The 24,539-nt window shown below is 40.5% G+C and overlaps 1 protein-coding gene across 5 annotated transcripts in view; it reads left to right on the forward strand.

Annotated features, from left to right (window-relative positions):
- arhgef28a (Rho guanine nucleotide exchange factor (GEF) 28a) overlaps positions 1 to 24,539 on the forward strand; it is a 53,189-nt gene that overhangs the window by 14,681 nt on the left and 13,969 nt on the right. For 2 of the 5 annotated variants that reach the window (XM_058617526.1, XM_058617527.1), the window contains exons 3-24: positions 13 to 157; positions 787 to 1,173; positions 3,513 to 3,702; positions 5,265 to 5,454; positions 5,978 to 6,038; positions 8,984 to 9,030; positions 9,541 to 9,613; positions 13,656 to 13,771; positions 13,879 to 14,150; positions 14,238 to 14,421; positions 14,549 to 14,657; positions 15,978 to 16,064; positions 17,463 to 17,505; positions 18,903 to 19,004; positions 19,755 to 19,878; positions 21,867 to 22,002; positions 22,084 to 22,139; positions 22,254 to 22,314; positions 22,409 to 22,532; positions 22,637 to 22,752; positions 23,961 to 24,101; positions 24,223 to 24,473. In XM_058617526.1, the coding sequence (XP_058473509.1) occupies positions 13 to 157; positions 787 to 1,173; positions 3,513 to 3,702; positions 5,265 to 5,454; positions 5,978 to 6,038; positions 8,984 to 9,030; positions 9,541 to 9,613; positions 13,656 to 13,771; positions 13,879 to 14,150; positions 14,238 to 14,421; positions 14,549 to 14,657; positions 15,978 to 16,064; positions 17,463 to 17,505; positions 18,903 to 19,004; positions 19,755 to 19,878; positions 21,867 to 22,002; positions 22,084 to 22,139; positions 22,254 to 22,314; positions 22,409 to 22,532; positions 22,637 to 22,752; positions 23,961 to 24,101; positions 24,223 to 24,473 (3,015 nt within the window). The remainder of the gene's footprint in view (positions 1 to 12; positions 158 to 786; positions 1,174 to 3,512; positions 3,703 to 5,264; positions 5,455 to 5,977; positions 6,039 to 8,983; positions 9,031 to 9,540; positions 9,614 to 13,655; positions 13,772 to 13,878; positions 14,151 to 14,237; positions 14,422 to 14,548; positions 14,658 to 15,977; positions 16,065 to 17,462; positions 17,506 to 18,902; positions 19,005 to 19,754; positions 19,879 to 21,866; positions 22,003 to 22,083; positions 22,140 to 22,253; positions 22,315 to 22,408; positions 22,533 to 22,636; positions 22,753 to 23,960; positions 24,102 to 24,222; positions 24,474 to 24,539) is intronic. The other 3 variants (XM_058617529.1, XM_058617528.1, XM_058617530.1) reach the window with 3 other exon arrangements.

Raw genomic sequence — 24,539 nt, forward strand, 5'->3', positions numbered from 1 at the left:
TTCTAATCTCAGGGGCAAATGGAGGCCAGTGTAAAACTGCAAGCCAGCGCTCCTGAAGATGCAGAGTTTTACATCGTCGTTCAAGGTTCGAGACTCACACATGTGACCACAGCAAAAAGAGGAGATGATGGGCTCACACTTCGCTTCACAGTTCCCGGTAGGTTTCGTTATTTTACCTGTCATTGTCTCACAATCTCCAACAGCAGAATTCCATGACAATGATCAGTGACCCTGGAGACATATTATATCCCATCAAGCTACCATAGGGTTTTTTCTTTTACAAATGCATAAAGTCTGTCCTTGATAAGCCTGCTGTCAACACTAGCCTGCTGTTTTCACGCCCTGAAAACAATGACAATTAAAAGTGCCGCTGGCTCCAGTTGTGTTTTGTGTGTGCACGGGCAGAATTTGAGACATTTAAAAATGATGATGCAGTTACCAGCTTTCAGTTCCTTGCTGGTTCTTTGTAGCCAAAACATGAATAAGATCTGTAAACGAAAACCTACGTTAAAACGTACTTTCCGTTTCACCTTAACTTTGTCTTTTGCGTACCTGAAATGACGAAAAGCGGCTTTCTTCGGGGGATGAAACATGTTACATTTGTCATTATTTTTTAAAATTAATTTGATTCATGGAAACCATCCTCTCTCTGTGTCTGGCAATCCGCCTGGGCCACATGACCAGTAATATATTTTTGTATGTCGTTTCTTCATCGTGGTTGGAGTGTGAGGTTGTGAATTTCCAAATGGACCTAAGTAAACATTGTGATTGTTCCATCTTTCATAGGTCATGACCTTGTGGAAGTTGCCTCCGTTGCTTCCTACTTTTGCACAGAGGGCCAAGTCGAGCCATGTGAGGGTGAAGCATCTCTTGAATACGTCAGTGATGTTGCCCAGACAGCAGCAGAGTACCTGAGTGCACACAGGGACCAGCTCGGGCCCCAGAGCTACCAAGAAGTCCTGAAGAGGTTTCCGGTGTGGGTGCAGTCGGCTGATGAGGAGCTCTCTGCTGGATGGTTACATCGCGATGAGGGTGATGACGATGATGTGCAACTCAGAGAAAGTAGAGGCCATGAAGCAGATCTCCGACAACTGGATGAGCAGATCACCCAGGCTATGGCCAACATGGATTACCCTCAGCAGTGGAAAAACACTCAGAGCCAACAAAGAGAAGGTAATGATTCGGAAGTGAGAGTGAAAGTCATGAGCTGTGATGTTGTAGGTTTCATTAAAGAGCCTGCACTGCACATATACACTCTCATATTGAGCTGTATACATTTATTAAACTTCAATCAAAACTGGCGTAAATCAAACAAAGAATTTAGGAGTTTTATGTCTATGTCAACTCATTATAGTCAAGATTTTGTAGGCGCTCCCTAAATGTTACCCAGCTAAAATTTAGAGTCCAACCCTATTATTATTGTAAATGGGCCAACTCTATTTATCCTACTATGTACTTTATTATTTAAACTTTGTACTGTTTGTCATTTTCATCATCAAGGAGAGTCTACCTTGCTAAATTGTGCAATCAAACTACCAAGCGTCCTAGCGATGGCATTTATTCACAACTGCAGGAATATTAACACGTGTAAGCCACAACGTTGCACAGGGATATGTTTTAATTAATTAGATTAAAGTTATTCTAATGACACATTTGCTATTTTACAGTACAGTATATACCTAAGTACTCTATTTACAGTATATAATAGAAATCCTACAACAGTTTTAAATCCTGAACAAATTGGAGCCAAAAACATGTCCATGTACTATATATCACTTAATGAAATTTAATTAAAGTAAATAAGTAATTAGAAAACAGTAATGTGAACAAGCTGCAACATGCAGAGAATATTAATCTTTAAGGTTCGCTGCTGTTCAAGAGGTTTCAGAGCCAACATTGGATCAGACTGTACAGCCCAGCTCTTCTATCACATGATGTTCAAGACCAGCCAGGCAGGCAGAGGCCAGCGTGCTCGGAGACGGAGCAATTATTGCCATTATTCCTCTTCCATCAGATTAGAGTTGTCTTGCAGCTCTGCGTGTCTGTTAAATCAACTCCCACAATCCCCCTCTGCACTGCACTCCCGCTCCTTTACACCACAGCTGTGCCAGAGTTGTTTTTGGCATCTGGCCTCAGAACTCAAGTTGTTATTTATGTTTCATTATTTCAAAGCATTATTCAGAAATGCAAGTAGTGTGCCAGGGCATTACCTTATAATGGACATACTAGGTGAAGGTGTAGAGACGAGAAGGTTTGAGTTCACACGGACACTTGTTGCCATGTTTTTCTGTTGTAGACAGAAAAACGTGTTTTTCATAGACAGACTGGAGCCGATAAAAATAGAAATGTCTGTTTTGGAATTTCCTTAAGAGGATGAATAAAATACCTTCCTACCTACTTGCCTGCCTGCCTGCCTGCCTGCACCATATGTGCGTGGCTTGTGCAGAAAAAAAGCAAATGTCCATGCAAAACACAGGCGTGGTGCAAATGCAAAGCAGCTGCCAGCCCCTGGTCCCTCAATGTTTACTGGTCAATTGGACAATGACATTCTTGTGTGCTGAACTTTGCATGAGGAGCGTGTTCAGCGCCGAAAACTGGGTCACAATTAGCGCCACCATTTTGGAGGTGACAGGCCATTTCATTTCGACTCAGGGCGCCAGAGACAAATTGGTGGGAAAACTTAACATTGTTTCCAGGATTTAACCATGAAAGTACCAGGAAGGGCCTCAGATAAAGTACAACAGTGCTTCACATCATGCTTACATTAAAACCTTGTGTGTATTGGGGATGAGCCAGTATGATACTCAATATCAGTCAGATGCAAATACTTCACTGAACAAACAACATGCTGTAAACGGACTGCCGTCACAGTCATGCATGTGACAAAGGACATGACGGAGGGCAGTGAATGTCTGCCACGCAGCTGGAGCGCATGTTTTTTTAGGTAAATAGAGTCTATATTGGCATGGTATCTGTATTTGTAGATACTCGCGATGTGATATCAGTATTGGAATGGACACAAAATAATGGTATCGAGCCTACTCGAGTGTATATGGAAAGTTTTTTTTTGAGTGTTACTGTTAAAACATCCTTCAGTCACAGGAAATCAGGACTGTACACCCTGTCCTACTCCAGTGTCCATGAGTGAAGAAACAGAACATCTTTAACTGCAGGTTTTGTCTCGGCGAAACAAATCCAGTTTTTCTAGGTCGTAATATTATTGATATGTTGTAGATGTTACGCAACCAAGAGCTGTATGCCATTCTTTCACCTTTTACAGTGTCCTAAAACTGCACATACCATACATTCTGTACTTAACCAGCAATCTGTCCATCCGCACACAGTGAGGGTGCAGAGAGGTTTTGCTTTGAACAGGGAAGAACATTAGAACAGCAAGTTCATTCGCTTGAAGAGCACCGGACTGCTGTGTGCTGCTTTGTTTTGTCTTTTTTTTTTACTGCATTTGATTTATTTTTTGCTTGCATCGTGCATTTTCTTACATCTCTGTGCAGCTGCTGACATTCAGCTCAAAGAAACCTTGCTTCACCTGGCGGTGCGTTTGGGTTTGATCCATCTCTCCCACTACTTAATTCACCAATCGAGAGGTCAGAGGGCAGTGACCTTACCGAATCAGGAGGGAGACACACCGCTGCAGCTGGCTCAGAAGAATGGACGGCATGATGTGTTCCGTGTGCTGACAGCGTAAGGCGACAATACTACCCTATCTGTTGTTCAATCTGTATAATGACAATGCAACTGTATTACACAGGGATTCTGTATACATAATAGAGTTCTCAACGGGCTTTGTTGGCATTTTGCTGGCAGTGATGTCTGAGTCGTTCTGCCCAAAGCAGCACAAGGTGCAGAGTGGGATATTTGTCCCCCTCCATGTCACGCTGAGCATCATAGAAGGCTCCAAAAATGACACTAACATGGCCAAAGTGTCGGGGGTTTCTCATGCAGCGGCGTCAGGTCTGCCCCTCTCCAGATTTACTCTTCACCACACGTGAACAGTGATAATTCACAACAAACGACATATACTGTAATTTACAACCTGCAAGAAATGTGTTTTTTGAGCGGATAAAAAGGAAACCCGAGGCCCGACCCATTGAGAACTCTAATACATAAGTATGAAGTACTTTTAAATATGCTTCCTTTCAATTTCTCAGGCAGAAACCTTTAATGGCTTTCATAGCCTCCTATTTTTATTGAAGTGTAGCTCTTGCTGTTTTATTCCAATTATAAGGATGAGCTGTAAAAACAATAATGATCTAAAGCAATTGTCTAGGTCTAAATTGAGCCTGTTCTCAAGAGAAAAATTCTATATATTAAGTTTAGAAAAGTTACACTAATGATTTCTTATCTGGGGTTTGTTCTTAGATAAGAACAGAATGTACTCACAGTGAACCACTAACATACTTGTGAAAAATAATCTTTTGTACAGTTTAAAATATTGTAAATATTCTAGTAGCACTGTGGTCTTTTCAAATGCATGCACTGTTTAATTTGAGAACCTGCCCTGAACCTAATGTGAACTATTCTTAGACTGTATTAGCCTTGTAGTTACATAATAAGTGGGAATGTGTAAAATGTAACTGTGAAAATAGATGGAGAGCACACCTACTTACTTCCTGCGACAAAAACTTTATTGAGGACACAATGTTTTGATTTTCAAAGGACAGTTTGTTATTTACGGTTCAGAATATGTATGTAAATATAAACGTGTAGCAGCAAAACAGTTGTGAAACATTACATTTCCAGTTATTGGGCCATGTTAAGACAGCATTGTATTAAAAAGTTCTAATGTACACAATCCTCAGACAATAGATTAAAGGACAAACTTATATTTGGAGTAAAAAAAAAAGTGAAGAATGTTCAACAATCGATAGAAAGTGTTTAATTCTCTCAAAAACGAAACAATTCAAAGCTAAAACCATTGACAGTGGCTGGAATCTGAACTCGAGCTGCACAGTAGCTTCAGGTGCTCGGAAATCGTTTTTCAAAAATGTGACACCTGTCATTCCAGAGCTGCAAAACTAAATATCAGGGTTGCTTAAAAGTATGTTCAGTGGGCGCCAAGTGTTCCACGACTGCATAGATCAAGTTGTACAGACAGACTGTAAGAACAGACCAAGCAGACAAATGATTAAAGCTTACGAGGATGACTGTTTAAACGGGGAATCTCCTCTGTCTGAGAGTCTCACTGCAGAGAATCTTTATTCAACCTAAGAGTGCATTTGCTTTGTCCTCTCTCTCTTCACTAGTTCCCCTGGTCCTACAGTTGCCCCTGCACCAGGTGTGTGCAGCGTGTGGTCAGACAACTTCTCCATCCTGAGGTTTTGTCCTGGCACAAACTCTCTGACCCTGACAGTGCGACAGGTTCCCGGCAGCTGCTGTTTGGATGCCATCATGGTCCTCCGAGGCAGAATGGAAGACCGCAGCATCCAAAAACTGGTTTGGAAAACTTTATTCTCTATCTAGTCATCTATTGCTGCATAGGACTTGAATGCCTGAAAAATATTCCCATAGATCTGTGAATGATTTGTGCACTCGTACCAACAGTAAGCCTTTAGAAGGGCTTTATGTAAGAAATGTATTGTATTATGTCATAAAATGTCCACAATATGTCATCAGAAAAGGAAAGATGTTCAATATTTTCAGATGTCGGTTTATTTAGGCCTTAACTGTTAATCCTTTATTTAGGATTAACAGCCTGCAAAATCTATTTTCTGGGTGTTAATGTAGCTCCCTGTAGATCTCTGTTTTGGTTTGTGCAGAACTACCTGGCAACTTTGAGTTTCTGGGGAGGAGGGGGCTCTCCAATATTATTAATTTTAATTGTAGTATTTGTTATAAATTATATTATCTATATTTACAACATCTACCAATCTTCCTTATTTTAGTAACCAATATGATGGGTTTTTTTTTTTTTTTTTTAAACTGTTTGTTTATTTTCTAAAATCTGCTTTTGTTGCAGATAAATGTGCTGAGAGCTGAAAATCGAAAAAGCAAAGATGAAGACATTTCAAACTGTGATGGTAAGGTGACTTTTATGAAGCATTATAGCTGCAATCTGTAACTTTTGGTGATTTTTTTTTGAACACTAACCATGTTGTCAGGGAACGTGTGTCTACTGTAGCAGTGCAGGGGAAGGCGGGGACAGGAAAGGTTTATCCCATCAAACTGGACCACCAAGTTTTTTGAGCAGTAGAATTCACTTCTAAAACTTGTTGTTTCTGTGTGTTTTCAGTCATGCTCCAACCTGTTGTTGTTGTCCAACCTGCAACGTCTCACTGTTGTGAAACTATCGCAGCACACACAAATTAGACACAAAGCAAACAAAGAAAAGTATTTTATGTCTAAATGCCAAAACTGGACAAAATCAGAACAGTGCAAATTATATGGTATTGCCACACACTTAAATACAAGAAGCACAAGGAAAAAAAATAAATAAAATTGAAGGCAGTTGTTGTTGCTGGACATAAAACAAATCACTCTGGGGAATGAGACACAGAGAGTCATGAGGAGCTGATAGACTTTAATAGCATTGTGTGAACTCATATGCCAATAGCTGTAGTGTAATGATATTGTTTATAGTCAAACGTTATGCACTACAGCTTTAAATTCCTGTATTGCCTGCAGATCAGTGATGGAAGTAACAAATTACATCCACTCAAATGACTGTAATTAAGTACAATTTACTTTGTAATCTATTCCGCTACATTTAAAATCGAATTCGCTACTGAGTAGTCTACAATATTACCACATGTAATGTGGAATCTTGATGTCATGCAGTAGAGAGTTTGGGGTTGGAAAGGAGAAACAGAATGGAGACCAAAAGTCGAGAATGATATCGGCTTATAAAACTTCTATGGTTCTCGAAAAGGTTCTGAAGGGTTCCAGAGGAGGATACAAGCTCCTTTATGAGGCTGAGACTATTAGGCTGCAGTAGTATGAGATTCTGGCCATTTGATTGTTGTTGAGAATGCATTAAATGTCACTTTAAAAGGTAATTACAGTATACGATATTATGTAGTTAGAAGAATATTTTTTATTTTTACCTACAAAAGTATATTTTTTCACCAGTGCTTGTAATTAAGTAATATTTCAGTCAAGTAACAATACTTCGACTGAAGAACAGATTTTCACGACTCTTTCCACCAATGCATAAGATGCTTTTCACCATGAGAAGGTTGTTACTATGAAGGCAATATTACAAAAAAGAAGAAAAAAGGACTAGGATCTGAGACTGTAGCTCTCAATCAGTTAAAATCAAGTGGCTGCTTTACTTGGGACACACCTGCACAAGAGAGATGGGCTTAGTCCAGACACGTGTGTTCTCAACGTGTGCTCGTAACATGAGCCGCGAGGATTAAAAAAAAACTCACACTGCCAGACATGCAGGCACTCCCATGCATGTAAATATATAATGACTGCACACAGGTTAGTGCTGAAAAGATTATTTAATCAATACATAAATACGTTTATGAAGCAGTGGCGTGTTGTACTGACATTGCTCTGCACTGAATGTTGTCAAAATCAGTACAAAAAGGACACAACACCGTCAACAAGTTAAAAAACAAGAGCATCAGCACACGCTCATGCTCCCATTCAAGGTCCACTGTGTAACATTAAGCAGGATTTATAGGCAGACATGGAAAATACTACCCATAAGTATGTTTGCATAAGTGTATAATAGCTTTATAAGTCCTTGTAGACTCAGATTAAGCCTTTTTGTATGCAGTTTTGGCAAAGGCCTTGCTTTACATCTTGCACCACCTTGTTTTCGACAGCAGCCCTAAAGGACAAACCAGGCGGAGCGTGTATTTTGAAATGGAAGTTTGCTACATAAGAATGGATCTGCCCACGTATACAGAACCCAATGCATAAACCAATGAAAAGAAAAACAGATAAACGAGATAGAGAGGGATGAGCCCAAGAGTCCTTTGCTTGTTATCACCTGCAGTCTCACTAATTCTTACTCACTTTTGTATTTGTATTGCAGTTGTGATGTTTTGAGCAGATTACTGATAAATACCATTTAGTCACCATCTCAAATACCCATATGGTGATCAACAGTTACCAACACAATCAACAGTTGTTTCAGTTTAAATAATCTACTTAAAAACTCTTTCTCTTGAGCTGTGGGAAACTGGCATGACTTTTCTTTTTCTTACTCTCTGAGACCCTCATAAGTAATAATCAACAGATTACTAAATAATAATTAAGAGTGACTATATTTGCTATGTCTGTCTCTGTGTGTGTGTGTGTGTGTGCGTGCGGCGGTATGCGAGTGCAGAGGCTCCGCTGAAGAGCGGTTTGAGAAACGGACCACCACAGGTTGACTTGAGCAAACATTTGTAGAGTCAGACATCCATCACTTACAGTCCTGAAGAGACTAAGCAAACATGTCCAAAAGACACCATAAAAGGCCCACGCTCTCCTCCACACGCGTGTTTGCTCTTCCTCTGAGATTACAGAGAAAACTCAGGGGGCACGTTGTTGTTTTTCTTTCCTGGGGTGACACGCTCAGACTGGCATGCTCAGCCACACACACACACACACACACACACACACACACACCATTTCCAATGCTCCCACTTTCGAGACTCGTTTGCTCGCTCTCCCTTAACTGTTTTTGGTAACCATAGGGACGGCAGTATCGACTTATGTAGAGAAGCAGGAAGTGTTCCTCAGTATTGACCTTAACCCTGTCCGGACTTTAGCCGCCGTCCATTAATTCTCTCGAAATAACAGCCGCACAGTGGGGAGCATGTGCTCTTCCTCTGGACCTGCTGCTTTGGATAAACACTAACTCCAAGCAATTGGCTAGCTGTCCATTACTGGATACACAGAGTCACATCCAGAGGACTTGATGTTGTCCACACGTCTCTCCTGAGGAGAGAAGATGAGGAGCGGGAGGACGAGGGACGAGTTAGTGTGACATTCATCAACGTCCAGTAAAATATTTTATCTTGCACAGGCATCAGCAAGAACCTCCGAGGGGACGAGCACGTGCTGGTGGACAACGTGAGTACACGTCCAAATATACAGTATGTTTAGTCTGTAATAGTGAGCTGTAAATGTTTCGATATTTGTTTTTGTCTGTTTGTTGTCATCAACACCAGGGTTTTCCCCAGACTTTTTATATGGGGACACATTTGTTTTTTTTTTAAATGACAAACTGTGGTGACCTTATTCACAAAAACAATCGTGACAGGAGCAAATGTGCACTATTTTTTATTGTTTTTTACTATACTTTTATTATTATATTATATTATATTATATTATATATTCGGTAAAGCAGATATTTTCCAAGAAATATGTTTAATTAATGATTCCCAATGTAATTGTATGCATGTTATCTAAAACATCCGATAAATCTGAAGTAAAAGGCTAGAAAAGAAATTGTGCAAATTAATTTAGTGACCCATCTGTGGGTCCCAACCAAATGACTGATTACACAGTTTATGAGATTTATTAAGAGCCCTACTTGTGTGTGTATGTGAGTTTGTTTATTGTTTGTGTTCTGTTTAATAGGTTTTTGAAGAACAGCTTGTTCTGTCTCTGGATGAGGACGATGATGTAAATGAAAATCCATCCTCATTATCTGGTAATTCTTCTCTTCTCTTATTTTCTCTTCTCTTCTCTTCTCTTCTCTTCTCGTCTCTTCTCTTCTCTTCTCTTCTCTTCTCTTCTCTTCTCTTCTCTTCTCTTCTCTTCTCTTCTCTTCTCCTCTCCTCTCCTCTTCTCTGTCTATTTATAAGGATTCACAAAAGAAGTGTTTTTATTAGCTCAACATTTTGACTTGGCCAAAACGCTTTTTCCATTTCACTATTATGGCAAAACTATTCATCTGGACATCTGGCTTAAATGATGACTGGCTAGTCCTTTTGAAAAAACCCCACAACAACATACTTGTGGCTGTTCTGAACAGCAGGGTGTGGGAACAATGCATACAAAGCTGGTTGTAGCTGGAGAGTGCAGCCCTGAGTGGTTTGTGGTGCTGGCACAATGTGCAGCGCTCTCAATCACATCATAGGAAATCAATACATTTGCAGCTTAACAGACACAGACAGAGATGTGCTTTCATGCGGCAGCGTCGTTTGATTGTTACATGGATATATTATGACTTTAGGGTCTTTTCCTGCTCGGCATCCACAATGACAGTCTGTGTGAGGTCAGGAATCTGCTCTGTCACTGGGACAAAGACGGGAATGGGGTCAGGCTTGTTCCACTCAAATTCTGCCTGAGCTTGGAGATGCCCCACTCTAGTCTGTTGCTCTGCCCCAGCGCCCCCACCCCTACGATTCCCCTGGGCCAGACACTGGAGCTGCGTACTTGAAGTTAAAGAGGGGGGAATGTTAACAAGCCGAATTGTCCCGGGCTTACAAGAGAAGAAAAAAAGCTGACATTTCAGCTGAAGATACATTAACTTTGAGTTATCTTTAAGCACATGCACACACACGGGATTGTACAAGCTCAGCCAGCTCAAGTTCAAACACTCGCTGGCTTGTAAAAATTGTGAGGAGGACGCATAAATGCTTCAGTTGTTGCCACGGTTACTGTGAATGCTAATTTCCTGTGTGTTGTTGAGGAAGAAGAATAAGGAGTTTGCTGTAAAATCCAAAGAGACTGTGGTGCCGCTGAATGGAGCCTGTAAACTTGGTGACCGTAAATTACAGTGTGTGTGTGTGCTTGTATGGATCTTTGTGAGGACCAAAAAACCTATAAACCATAGGGAGTGATGACATTTCGGGAAAGTGAGGACATTTTTGGCTGGTCCTCACATTCTTTTTGAGAGTTGAGACCTGGTTTTAGGGTTAGAATTGGGTTTAGGCTCGGGTTAGGCGTTAAGTTGTGATGGTTAAGGTTAGGGTAAGATAACAGGGAATGAGTGTCCTCACTACCAATACTGTGCAAACACGTGTTTCTGTGTTTTGTGTGTGTGGGTTGCTGCTGCATAGTCAATCTCAGTTTCATCTGAACAAACCAATGAATGCAGACAGAAAAAAGGTAAATAGAGTGATTGGATATGAGAGGAGTTTGCCTTGTGCTGGATGTCTGAGTTTGCTGCCAACACTGTGTGAGAGCAGCAGAGAGGAAATGCCTCTGTGATGCCCAGGATTTCCCTTACATTAGTGCAGGCTCAGCTGCACTAGACATCAAAGTCTGTGTGGAAAGTGCAGTTCTATAGTTATAGTATAAAAAAAATAGCATCTAATCAGGAGGTAATTTTCCACATTGTTATCATACCAGTACCATCCACCACATTGTTTGCAGTAATATCAACAGTGGTACCAGCAGACCTGCATAGTCCGTGCATCCTAACTTAATTTTATTAATAGTATTCTGAAACTTCTTCTCTGGTGATGTTATTATTCTGCTGTTTGGTCTTTGTGAAAACAGAAATGACGTATTATTATAATTTGATGCTGTGTCCTTCACCTGAAACTATTAGACCTGACTGAGGGAGTGTTTGTCACTAGGCGACACAAGATCTAAACACTGCTATACAGGTAAAATACGGAGAGAGTCGTGTGGATCTGACAGGCTTAATCAGCAACGTGCAAACTCATTTGACAGTGTTTGGAATGGAACAGACATTTGTTTATATTCAGCAATACATTAGTTTACATTACTGGTAATTCTCCTTTTTTTATATAAAAAATCTGATATTTAATTATAATATTTATTTAACCAGCACTTACTACTAACAATTATTTCTCTCTGTAATGATTTTGTGTATAAAATCCCAGAAAATCTAGACATTATAATGTCAAAAAACTCATTTTACTATCATGTCCGGGGAAAAAAATATGCATAAAGTGCAGAAAATACAGAAATAAATGTTGGAATGTTCTTGTTTTGACTGTCCAAAGGATAGAAAAGAGAAGCAAATCTTTGCCTGAACCAATTAGTTGGTCAGAACATTAGATTTTTCAGAATAATTTTTCTTGTTGATCAAATCATAGACTAATCAACTTAACATCCCAGTTAAAATGAATTCCCTCTCCTTCAGTGACACCATTATTTACAAGTGTAAAACACTAATAATATCCATGATAATGATTATGTAAAAATGTGTGTCACAAATTCCACACTTATTCTGCGAGGCTTTTCATTACTGACGCTATTCAGGCGTTCAGAATAATAGACACACTGTATATTTGGTGGAGGCGCTGCCATTTCACACAGCTTATGTGGATGAAACACTGGATAATGTAAAGTCTTCATTTATGAATATAAATATAAAGCAAGCGCGAGTGTAGATTAACATCACTGAGCAAACACAACACACAGAAGAGAGAGAGTGTGCGACTCAGTGCGAGACAATAACACACTTTCTTTTTTCCTCGGAGAACAGGCGCCCTGTTAGTTAGGATGATATGTGAAGGTTTCTGTGAAAACAAACCTTTAAAGGTCAAACACAGAGTCGGTATGCTGCCTCATTACATTTTCCCTTCTTCACTCTAGTCCGTGGCATTTCAGTATTGAAAGATCAATGGATTATGATTTAGGGAAGTTACCGAATAAAGCACAACATAAGGTCAGACCTGGATGTAATATGGTTCTGGAGTCTGATAATGTGACAAATCTGTTGTTTGGCTGAAAGTTGTTTAAGTTCTTATTTTTATTCAACCAGACATTCGGGTGTATCTGGCCAATGTTGGGGGGGGGGGATTATAGTAATCAAAGATGGCTTCTCACTGAGCTCTGTGACGGTAAATGATTCTGCAAAGCATAAAGGAGATATTTGTAAAAGGGACACGGGAGTTTAAAATAGATATTGCAGAGTTGAAACATGGATATGGGGAGCTGTACTTACCAGGTGTAACATACTACTGTATTCATGAACAAACTTGTACACATACTGTACATAACTGTCCCGCCGTATATATATATATATATATATATATATATATATAACTGACAAAAATGTATGTGAGAGACTGAAAGTTAGCTGATTATTCACACCAGCATTTTTTTGAGAGGGGTAGTGAGTCATTTTAGGGCTTAGTAACCTTTAGCATTTCCAACCCATAGCTGCAGGTTACTATGTTAGAGTGACTCTGCTGGCAACCCTTGTGTTGAAGCACTAAGAACCTGCCTGATTATGTGGTTAGTGGTGGTTTGAGCAACAGACCAAAACACCAAACCCAAACCAAAACATAAGCCTGCAGATGAAAATGTATTTTGTAAATATACTGGCTGCACCAGTGTTTTCAGTGAAGCCAGTATTTCAATGAAATATGTTTTCTTAATGGGCCACACGGTTGGTGTAGTGGTGTGCACTCTTGCCTTTGCAGTTTGTGACCTGGTCGGAACAAGGGCCTTTCTGCATGAAGTCTGCAGGTTCTCTGGTTTCCTCCCAAAGTCCAAAAACACTCTAAATTGATCATGAATGTGAGAGTGCATGGTTGTTTGTCTCTATGTGGCCCTGTGATGGACTGGCCAACTGTCCAGCTGAGAGATTGGTACAGCACCACCACGACCCGCATGTGGAGGATGGATGGATGATTTCTTTTCATCTTATGACTTAATACAATACAATTCTGACATGTAGTGCCTTTAAGGAAAAGGGAGAGTATTTGTGTTTGTATTATTATAACGTATACTGAAACTGATGTGCTTGTCCTGCATGTTTGTTACAGTATATAGGAATCCCATGCAGTCCAGTGATGTTAAGAGCCAGTTTACCCAGCACGCCACGGATCCTGTTCTCTCCTTGGTCAACAGCATCGATCAGAGAACCACACAGCAGCCTCAGGTTGTGCATCATCCACTCTTTTCTCATTGTTCTATATTTTTCTCACATTTTATTTATCATTAAATTGGATTCTTTCTTTTTTATTCATTTGTGTGTGTGCGCCACAGGGGGACAATGTCGACCTCAAGTACAGCATCAGTGGAGTGACAAGGGAGAGCACAGGAACCGATTGTGAATTATGGGACCCGGTGGACACACATGATATCCTGCTAGTCCCCAACACTCCTCCACCTTATTCAGAAATCATCTACCCTGACTCTGGACAGTGCTCCCGCCATCGCTCACTCGCTGACCAGGCCCTTGCCAGGCTGAACCGCCTCACTTCCATAGAGACGACCAATGAGAGAGACTGTCTGCCCATGGATACCTGCGTCCTCAGGTATTAAATATTATAGTTCCCTTGAGTCTGAAGGCGTGTTGAGTTGTGGGTGTCTTTTATCTGTAACACGGCCATTTGTCACTCCAGTCCCAGTCTGGTGGCTCTGGAGATGGACAGTGAGGAGGACAGCGCCGAGCCGAAGTCTCCGCTTTCCCCGCTGTCGTCAGATGTTGAGAAAAGTGACGATAAAAGAGAAACCTTTTGCCGGTCACCTGACCTCACATGCACCCGCAGCAAGTCTGCCTCCTCGGCATTTGAACCCGTCTCAAAAGTAATCTCATCCGTCTCATGTGTCAATCCGTTTTGTCAGATGATTCCACTTCTCTTTCAATTAATGAGAAGCAATGTTTTTGAATTCATACGTATGTCTTTGATCTTGTTTAATTTCTCTTATTCAGGAATTGGATGACCAGGGGATTCGACTGCGTTCCTATTCCTACTCATCCAAAATCAGTTTGCGACCGGCTCGACTTGCTCGCGACAATCACACTTCAGATATGAGCCCAGGTCAGTGACACTCCCTCACATAACAGTTTTAATTGGATTGAATTTAACACTTCTCTAACATTATTTCCATTTCCCCTTTTTTGATGATCACTAATGTCACCGTCTGTCGATTCCCTCCCTACTAATAAACATAAAAAGTACAATCAAATCCCAGTGATCGTATGTGCTTGTAGGGATGAACTGGTGTTTTTGGAAATAGGCTTATTTGTTTTTCTCGATAAAGAGTCCATTCATCTCCATTATAACCACACGGTTCTAGCCAGCTCTTTTACATAAATTATATCATCTCTGTTTCTTTAAGTATTGTTTTGATTAATGATTTTACAAAACAGAGGTTTTAAATACGATATTTTAAACCTCTGTTGGAAGGACAATAGGGGGCGGTCAGGTGTGCCTTTCAGCAAACAAAAGAGCAGCAGAGAGAGTATGTCGTGGTCCAATCAGCTGCACGGCAGAACAAACCTTATCCGTCCAAAATAATATACAATTTTTGTCACATTAGTAGCACAACTTGATATTAACCAGGCTTCAACCTCCTCATGTTATAGCGCTGTTGGCAGGAAAACCATCAGCCATGGAGATTGAGCAATACATCAATTGACCTGCAATATTCTGACATCGTCAGCTTTCCTCGTCCTACTCTGGAGATCACTCCGTCTTCTGTGATCACTTTGAACATGTTTTTTGACAGTGATCCACATCTGCTGTTTCTGGGGATCTACGGTGATCCTGTAAAATGTAAAATGAACACGTTGAACATGCCTGCTTGTTGACAGCTGCTCACGACAGGCCATGTGTCTAAGAGGTAAAGCAGCAAGGATCTCTTGTTATGACATTCTCAGTTGAAAATGAAACATGATTTGCTAAATCCTCTCAATTCTGTGGCTGATGTGAGGATCTGAAGCAACACGTGAATTTAAAGAAAAACATATTTTGCTCACAAGAAAATAATCGGATCCATATCATGTGAGCACAAACAAAACTGTATCCCTGTCCTCAATCATAACGAGTTCAGAGCTCACACACACAGGTACGTACAACATTACATAGATTCTGTTAATCAGGTTGTTTCCCATCTTAATGCTAAGCTGTATAAACTGGCAGAACGATATAATTACTTACATCTGACTCTCAGCAAGAAAGCAAATAAGCCTTTTTTTCCAAAAAATCAAATATGAGTCATACGAAACTAGTGAGGAATTTGTACTTTTCCTCATTTGAATTATTCAGCACTGCTTGAACTAGTGATTTAAGAGCTGTGACAGCTTGCAACCTCTCTAGTTAATGTGTGAGCTGCCCTCTGTCCACTGTGCCCTGTAGATGCCGCGCTGCACTGTGTCAGCCACAGCCGATCTCTCCTTCAGGCCCTGTCTCTGTCTAAATCTCTGTCTCTGCTCCACCCTGGTAGTAAGTACTGGACACCTGCAGCCGTCACACTGCGCTAAGGCTCCGTGTAGCTGCCACGTCGCTGTCGGTGTCAGCGCTTATGTGTGTGTGAGAAGCCAAGGTTATTCATTTCAACAATTAAAAAAATAATGTTATGTAAAATAGATGACAGTTGGAGAATTATTGCCTGACATTTGAAGGCTTAAATAAGTCATTTGTATGTGACCTCATCAGCAGTTAACAGCTGGCACACATAAACAGCAACTTTTGGCAGAACATGGTGGAAGATTTAGCAAGATATTTTATAGCAGAGTGAACGTGACCGTACATTTTGGACTTTCATGACCAAACATCTGGAATAATATCAACTGAGAATACTGTGATAATACTACATCTACCTGCTATTACACATTTATAACTGTACAGGACATTTGAACTTGAAGGATGTCTAAAAACAGCCTCAGTTGACCAAAGTGCTGTACTAACAATACAATGCAAACAACAATTAAACCTTAAGTCAGGGGTGTCAAACACATGGCCCACAGGCCAGAACTGGCCCACCAGAGGTTTCAATCCGGCCCGCAGGATTAATTTATAATTTTTATTAATTAATACTACATTTTTCACTTCAAGATACCTGTGACTAAATGTTTTGTGCCTTTGATCCACTGTGATCTGTAAGTTGTAATGCACATGTGTCAGTGGTAACTTTAGGCATAATATTTTTGGAATTGCACTATAAAGCTATTTCACTGAATGTAGAACAAAGGAAAACATATTCAGAGTTCTTGTTGTTCATAGGTAATTATGCTATTATTTTGCTTCTCTGGCCCACTTGAGATCAGATGATGCCGTATGTGGCCCCTGAACTAAAATGAGTTTGCCCCTGCCTTATGTAATCGAGATAATCCAAAAAAACAATGAAAATAAGTGACTTTAAAATAAGATATACACAATAAAAACATCTAAAATCAAATTAAAAAAGTCACTCTAATAACCTTGGCTTTTGCTTGAATGTGTGTGTCAGTGTTGGTGTCTTGTTTTTTCCCAATAACCACATAACATTATTGTAATGAGAGCGTCAAGAGGAGTGCGAGAACAAATCAGGTGAATTGTGACGAAAAGGAAAGATAAGCCCAGTGAAGATGCATGAGGAGGCTTGGAAGGGTCAGCGCTGCATGTGCGTCTGTTTGTGCTTCACATGTCTCGCTGTGTCCTGGTCATGTACGTGGGGATCATTATTTGTGGTTGTATTCAGATGCTTTAGCTCTGTGTTGTAAATGAAAAACGAGACAGGCCTTTTTGCATTTATTCACCTACTGATTCTTCATGGATAGTTGGTGCAACGCCTGCTTTTCCTGTCCCGTTTAATCTTGAACAGCCAGTTTAATAACTTCCTCCCTTTCTTTATGTTCCCAGAGCAAAGAGGCTGCGGCATATCAGAGCAGTCCCATGAGAAAAGGTATTTATGCTTTGATATTTCATTGTCTTTGTCTGTCTTTGTCACACTACAGCGCTCCACCCTGCACCTCTCCATAAAGTTTAATGCGTGCAGAGCAGTTTTTGTACATGTCACTGCTGCTTTTGATGTTTGAGGCACAGATATCCGGATGGCCCTGTGCTACTTTTTTTTTTTACTTTTAAACTATGGATTATTTTCAGTGGCTGCATCATTAACATACAGACATACTGCATGCAAAATAGCGTTAAAGCGTTATAGTTTGGATTTTTTGGACAAAGACCCCAGGAGTCCAGTTCGGAGATCTCGCCAAGAGCTGAGGTCACAGAACTAATGGGTTTTAAACGCCAAACATGCAGGCCTATGTTATGGACCGCTGTCCATCAGTATGTCAGATTGCGTTATCGATTTGGCACTATTTTCTGGCCCGTATCACTACGCTGGGCACCTATGCAAGTCACAAGTGAGTGAGGGAAATTAACAAACATGTCTGACTATGGGATAAAATATCATGCATGCATATTTGTGGTTTAAAAGCCTTTAGTTCTGTGACCCCAGGTCACTTTTCTCCACTCCAAACCGGGGCGAGACCTCCAAACCGGACACTCGTTAAATGATTTAACGACGTTGCATCCGCTCTACTCCTGGGGTCTGTGTCATACAACTCAATGTTCAAAACTCCCTGCTATCCCTTGAATGAATTTAACAAAACAGAAATTAGAAGACAATTGTGAGAAAATATGGTCATGCTGTGGCCTTACACAGCCTCTCTGTGCTCCAAGGGGAGAGGCACTTTCCCTTTCCTGGTCCACTCTGAATTGTAACTGCTCCTCCATCAGAGATGATGCGAATGGTTATTTCCTCTGCCACTTAAATGAATGTAAAACCATCCTCATTGAACTGCCACACTTCAGTAGCTCCCCCTAGTGGAAGACCCCAAAGAGGTGTCATATGTTTGCACTTATTTTGCACAACTTTTTGGTTTGCAATAAAGCTGCAATTATTTGCAACCATTCTGCTCATGATAATTACAATGATTGTGATAATGACTTTATATACATTAAGCAGAATATGTGAACATGTCTGCTGTGAGGGGTGAGCTCTTCTACAGATATAACTACTTCATTTTAATATTTGTTAGGTCTGATTCAAGAAACTGATATCGGGGATGTTTCAGTGGGCGTTTCAATGATCAGTTGACCGACCGGAATCTTTTTTTTCCCTTAGGGTTTGCATGTAGATGCTTTTGTGATAGTCTGGTCACCTGTCCAGGGTTTATCCTGCCCCGTGTCTAACACAGTACCAGCAGGGATTGACTCCAACTCCATGAGCTGACAAGGAGGGAGCAATCTTTTTCCACAAATCCATGGCATTTATTTTTACTACCGTGTTCTTTACAGGGAGATTAGGTTCCGTAAGCGTGCCCAGTCTGCTGATGATGAGGAAACCGTGGAACTGGCAGAGTCCCTCCAACATCTCACACTGTCTGAGTTCCTCAAAGAGTATGTGGGGCAGTTTAAAGCTTCCTTCACTGACCAATTGGAATAAACTAACCCCCAAATATCCTACAGCCCTACAGAGAGTATGACACATTTACCACCCTAACAACAATAAACCCCTTTCCCTCCCTTTAACAGCAGAAAACACTGTGTATAAAGCTTTGCATGTCTAATAATCTACTAATGTTACTTTACTTTTCCAGCACAAGGTTGCAGTGAACTGATGATGACATTTTGATTTGTTTGTCCTTTTCCTGCCATTTATTTTACAGTGTCAGACTAATAACTGTGAAATATCAGATTGAAAATGAACTAATCACACCTCAGGTCATGCACCAGTCGCATGCTGAGGCACCATCGGGCGGCAACAATTAACTGATTATTAATTGATAACTAAGTAACTCACCATCTATTTTGATGATTGATCAATTTGAGGGTTGTTTTTAGAGAAAGTTTTGAAATTTCAAATTAAAATGTGAATATTTTCTCATGACTTTGAACCGAGGACTTTGTTATTTTGAGGTTTATGAAACACAGATCGAAAGGTTACACCATTTTCTGCATTTTGTGGATCAAATGAATGAAGAAAATAACCCACAGATTAATCACTAATGAAAATAGAGTTGCAGCCCTGTCCCACCACACATTTCTCTTTTCTTCCACCTTTTTTTTTTTTAACTTTTGTCGCACTCAATCCAGTAACAGGTGCTCACGTTGACGAGTAGCGCTGACATTATTTCAATGTTTCTTCAGAATTGAGGAGGAGGAGCTGGATAAGTACAGTATCCCGACCAAGGTGGAGTCAGAGAAGTACAAAGTCATCCGCACGTTCAGTTTCCTGAAGAACAGGATGTCCAGCACACGCAGCAAGAGCAAGGTAAAACCCGACCTCAAGCAGTCCAAGCAGGTGTGCCTTTGTTGTCACACCCAAGAAAAATTCAGCTCAAATTAATCCGGCAATTAACAGCTGATCCACATTTGATTAAAATAGATCTGTCGTTTTGTCATGATTATTTTATGATTGACACATATATGTGTTTGAGATACCAATGATTGATTATTGCCTTTATGGTAAGTGAGATTTACATTAGTGTCATTGTTAATGCATGACAACAACAATGTCAACAATAGATTTGTGATTTTTTTTTGTCTACCTGCCTGTCCATGCACGTCTCTGTATCATATTCTCTCTCTGTGTCAGTGGTAATCGACAAAACCACGACTAAACCAGTTTTCGTGAAACGTTGCGTGAGGGTGTTGCCGAGGAAGAACACGTTAACTTTTGGAGTGGATCCAGTTAAATGGGTGTATACAGGAGTTACTTTACACGATTGTTTTTATTAGGGCCTGCTGCTGCAAGGCATACTAGTGAGTACCTAGAGTTCTCACTAGAATGCATTGCAGTGCAAGCATCTCTTGTTTTAATTGTCATGGATTCCTGAAAATACACAGATCATTTTGAAAAAAAGTCAAGCATACTACGTAGAAACATTTTGTTAGGGATCCAAATTGTGATCCAGACAAAGTGACTTAAAATGTGTATTTTGATGTAAATAAATTCTATTTATAAGATATAAATACAATTAATTACAAAATACAATTGGATGCATTATTGCACAACAGTCGATGCAAAGAGAGAGGAAACCTGGCGCCATGTATTTGACCTTGATTCTTTTTTCCATTAAGTTTGAAGATGGATTAATGCACAGAATCATCTTTCAATCTGATCCTATTGAATCACAGAACGCTGTATCTGTGGTCTGAATATGTAACAATGGAATAGTTCATATTCAGAATAGATGTTTATGATTATTTATGATTCGTTTCACAGGCATTGTTGTTGTCCAGTCTCAGTGTGTTGTTGTTATTGTCAGCTGGTTCACAGAGGCTCTTTAAAGTTTGATCTTTGGAGCGATTTATTTTTATTTCATGAAACAATTACGCTGTTACAATACTAGAGGATGAGGTAAAAAACAAGGAGAATTTGCCTGCTTGCCCCCAAATGATCTAAGACAGCAGAGGAAATAGATTATCCGCTTTGTCCTTTTGCAAACACATTCTATGGGATCTTTCCAGCAGACATTTAATACACTGAGGTCACAGTTCTCTGCAGCAGTCCCAGGTTTGCTCGGCTCCGGGCGAGTTTGCTGCCTTTTTCACTTCACGCTACCGTCTGCTTTCAATAAAACCTCAAAAGTGGCAGAAATATTTAGAAATAAATAATAATAATAATAAAAATCTGTTTTGTATGTGGGCACAATATGTAAAAAAAAAGCAAAAAAATGGTCTGAGACGCATTTTCTTTTCATGTGTGACCTTTAATGATGCAGGTGTTTGCATACTGGCTCACCGAACTGTAGTATTCTTATACAGGGGTGGTGTTGTATGTAAAGAGAAGCTTCCCAGGTGTGGACTCACGTGTGTCGTGTCTGACCGTGTGTCTCTGCTCTGTGGGAGACAGAACCAGGAAATGTTTCTGGGAATAGCTCAAGGTTAGACGACCAAACATGGTGTGTAGCCTCTTTTCCTTCAATGATTAATCCCCTGTTGCTGAGTCAACACAGATACTGGAAGCTCTCTCTGACCTGCATCTGTTGTTTATGCCGTGCTTGGTTTCCTTGTCGGTGGACTTTCTTACGGTTTGGAAAAAAAAGCCGCGGATTCTTTCCAGGAATATTTATCTAACTTGTGGGAGCGTTTACTCTGCAAATAGAAACCTGACAAAGATTGTTATCGTGGTGTATGGAAACATTAATTAAGGCCTGTTTCTTGGCCTGAGATTACAGGTGTATTTGTCAATTGGGCATTTTCTCTGTCTATGCGGTCCCTTTGTTTACGCATATGTCTCTGACATGGTTGTCAAAGGGGAAGGCGAAGGACAGAGAAGCCAAGGATAAGCAGCTCAATGGACATCGGTTTGCGACAGGATCCTGTTTGGGCCCGACCATGTGTGTGGTGTGTGACAAACCAGCATCTGGAAAGGACCTGCTGCATTGCCCCAGTGAGTAAGGTTGTTTCTCTAAGAGGCTTCCAGTCTCTTTTTTTGGGGAACAGAAATAAACAATTATTGTTATTCCTCTAGGTTGCACTGCAATTGTCCATAAGGGCTGTAAGGAGTCTGTTCCACCATGTTTGAAGGTGAGTGTTGTTCTGAAATGTTGGGAGGGAATTGAGTTGCTTGTCTCGACCAAAACTGTCCTTGTATCAGTTGTTTATATGCTCTGACTGGCCTCTCTCGTTTGTATTACTTAGAAACCTCTGGATAAAAGTGCTGTGACAATGGTAAAAAACAGGACAGCATCCCTCCCACTGAGTGAGTTTACAAGACAGGGGTCAGCACTCACCGGCACTTCTGTTGTTGAACTCTCCTTTCCTGTTTTTCTAACATTTCGTCTCTTCGTCCTCAGATTTCACAGTGAGAGACAGTCCTCCTCTGAGTGTGATCCCCGTCTCTGCCTCTCCACCTCTCATGACTGCCAAGGAAAAGAAGGACACGGTGACCCAGTCGAGCTCTGCGTTTGGAAGTGACAGGTCATTAAACTCTCAGACGCCGTAAATTGCATAATAATCCACGGCGTGGTGCAAATATTCCCCTTAATTATGCATGTGTCCGTGCTTCTGCTCTGTGTTTACAGTCGGCTGAGTGAGAGCTCAGAGACGGAGTCAGATGCTGCGAAGGTGACCAGCCCTTCAGAGGAGCTGCTGTCCACTCCAGTGTCCTCCACCTCTGCAGACTCTTCCTTTGCAGAAGGTACAAGAAGAATGAAGCTCATTCATTTATTTACTCATTGTTGTTTTCAGGAATCACATGGTGGTGCATGTGGCTGGCAATGTTGCCTCACAGCGAGAGGGTAAAGCACGAGACAACAAATCATTGAAATAATTGAAATTGTACAGTACCTCCCCGCAAGGTTACAGATTGATTTTTGTTAAAAACTGTAATTCTTCATAGGATGAAATGCAGTAAGTTGTAAGTTAATGATAGTACTTGTTAACAATATAGGAGCTGCTTGAAAATGGGTTTCATGATCCACAGAATAAAACTAGTACAAGCCGACCATGATAATTAGCCTTCCAGTCTCTCAACTGGAAGGCTGTGGGTTGTATGAATGTCTGGATGAGGTCAGCTTTGAGAGGTCATGAGGACGAGGAAAGGAGAGTAGAGACTAGAAAAGAGCTGTATAACTACAGATCATTACCATTTTAAAATACTGTCATGATGCAAGTGTCCTGTTGTGTAGTGAAGGTGTCAGGTTTAGACAATTCAAATTTTTAAGTTGGTATCATGGTTTATAGTTTGTTACTGAGGCAGTGGATTGTATACTTTTTTCGGGAAAAATGCATTTCCTATTACAACGTTCCACATGAATGTGTTTGGAATAAAATGTATCCATTAGAACTGCAACTAGCAATTATCTTCATAATTGTCGATTAATTTCTCGATTAATCAAATTATCGTTTGGTCCATAAAATATCGTAAAAAAAGTACAGTTTTAATGATTATACAATACAATTTCCCAATATACAATAATGAATACAGTTTTTAATCTTGTTTTAATAATGAAAAAAGCTTTAAACTGATTAATCGATGATCAAAAAAGTTGACCATTAATTTAGTATTAATCAAGTATATACATTTAGAGTATATAGTTTCAGCTCTAGTATCCATGTACTGTATTTCACCAGCACATGCAAAGACATATTAAACATTAACAAATATGTTTTGGTATTTTAAAGCCTAGGAAACTTTTATAAGATTGCTGATTCCTGATTATAAGGTAAATTAACCTTAAATTGGAAAAAAAAAATACAAACATATGTAGAATACTGACGTATCTGTCAGTGCAAAATGGGTCTTACTTATTTTTATGATGTTTCAGATTAGTTCATAGTTTTGAACCTCTCTGATATAAAAAAAACATTCTCCCTAAAACAGTTTTATTCCTTTTCGACTCACAGACTGTGTGGACGCGTGTATCCAAGGTGACATCTCCGCGGACACTGTGGATTATGAGGCAGAGTCGTGGAGTCTGACAGTTGAGCACAAGTTCTGCAAGAGGCACGACAAGCGAGCCGTCAAGAGGCAGGATGTCATCTACGGTAAGTAAGAGACATGGATGAGAAGTGTCGGTATTGTTTGCGGATGGCTCTGTTAGGAGGAGGCAAAACACGATACATACATGTTTTTAATAAGTGTCCGCGCGTTGACCCTCTGATGCAGAGCTGATGCAGACTGAGCTCCACCACCTGCAGACGCTCCACATCATGGCAGAGGTTTTCCGGCGAGGAATGAGGGAGGAGGTGCAGCTCGATACAGAAGCGGTGAAGCGGGTTTTCCCCTGTTTGGACCAGCTGCTTCTCTTCCACCATGGCTTCTTCGCTGCCATGAAGGAGCGGCGACTCAGCTCTGCTGAGCCTCAGGGACACAGGAACTACCTCATCCAGCGAATAGGAGACGTCCTGCTCCAGCAGGTTGGTCTTCTGAGGCCACCTCTTCTGTTCACTTCTAACTGACGGGAGCGGGTGCAAATATGAACG

Source organism: Solea solea, chromosome 19, assembly GCF_958295425.1.
Source record: "Solea solea chromosome 19, fSolSol10.1, whole genome shotgun sequence".
Taxonomy (NCBI): Eukaryota; Metazoa; Chordata; class Actinopteri; order Pleuronectiformes; family Soleidae; genus Solea; species Solea solea.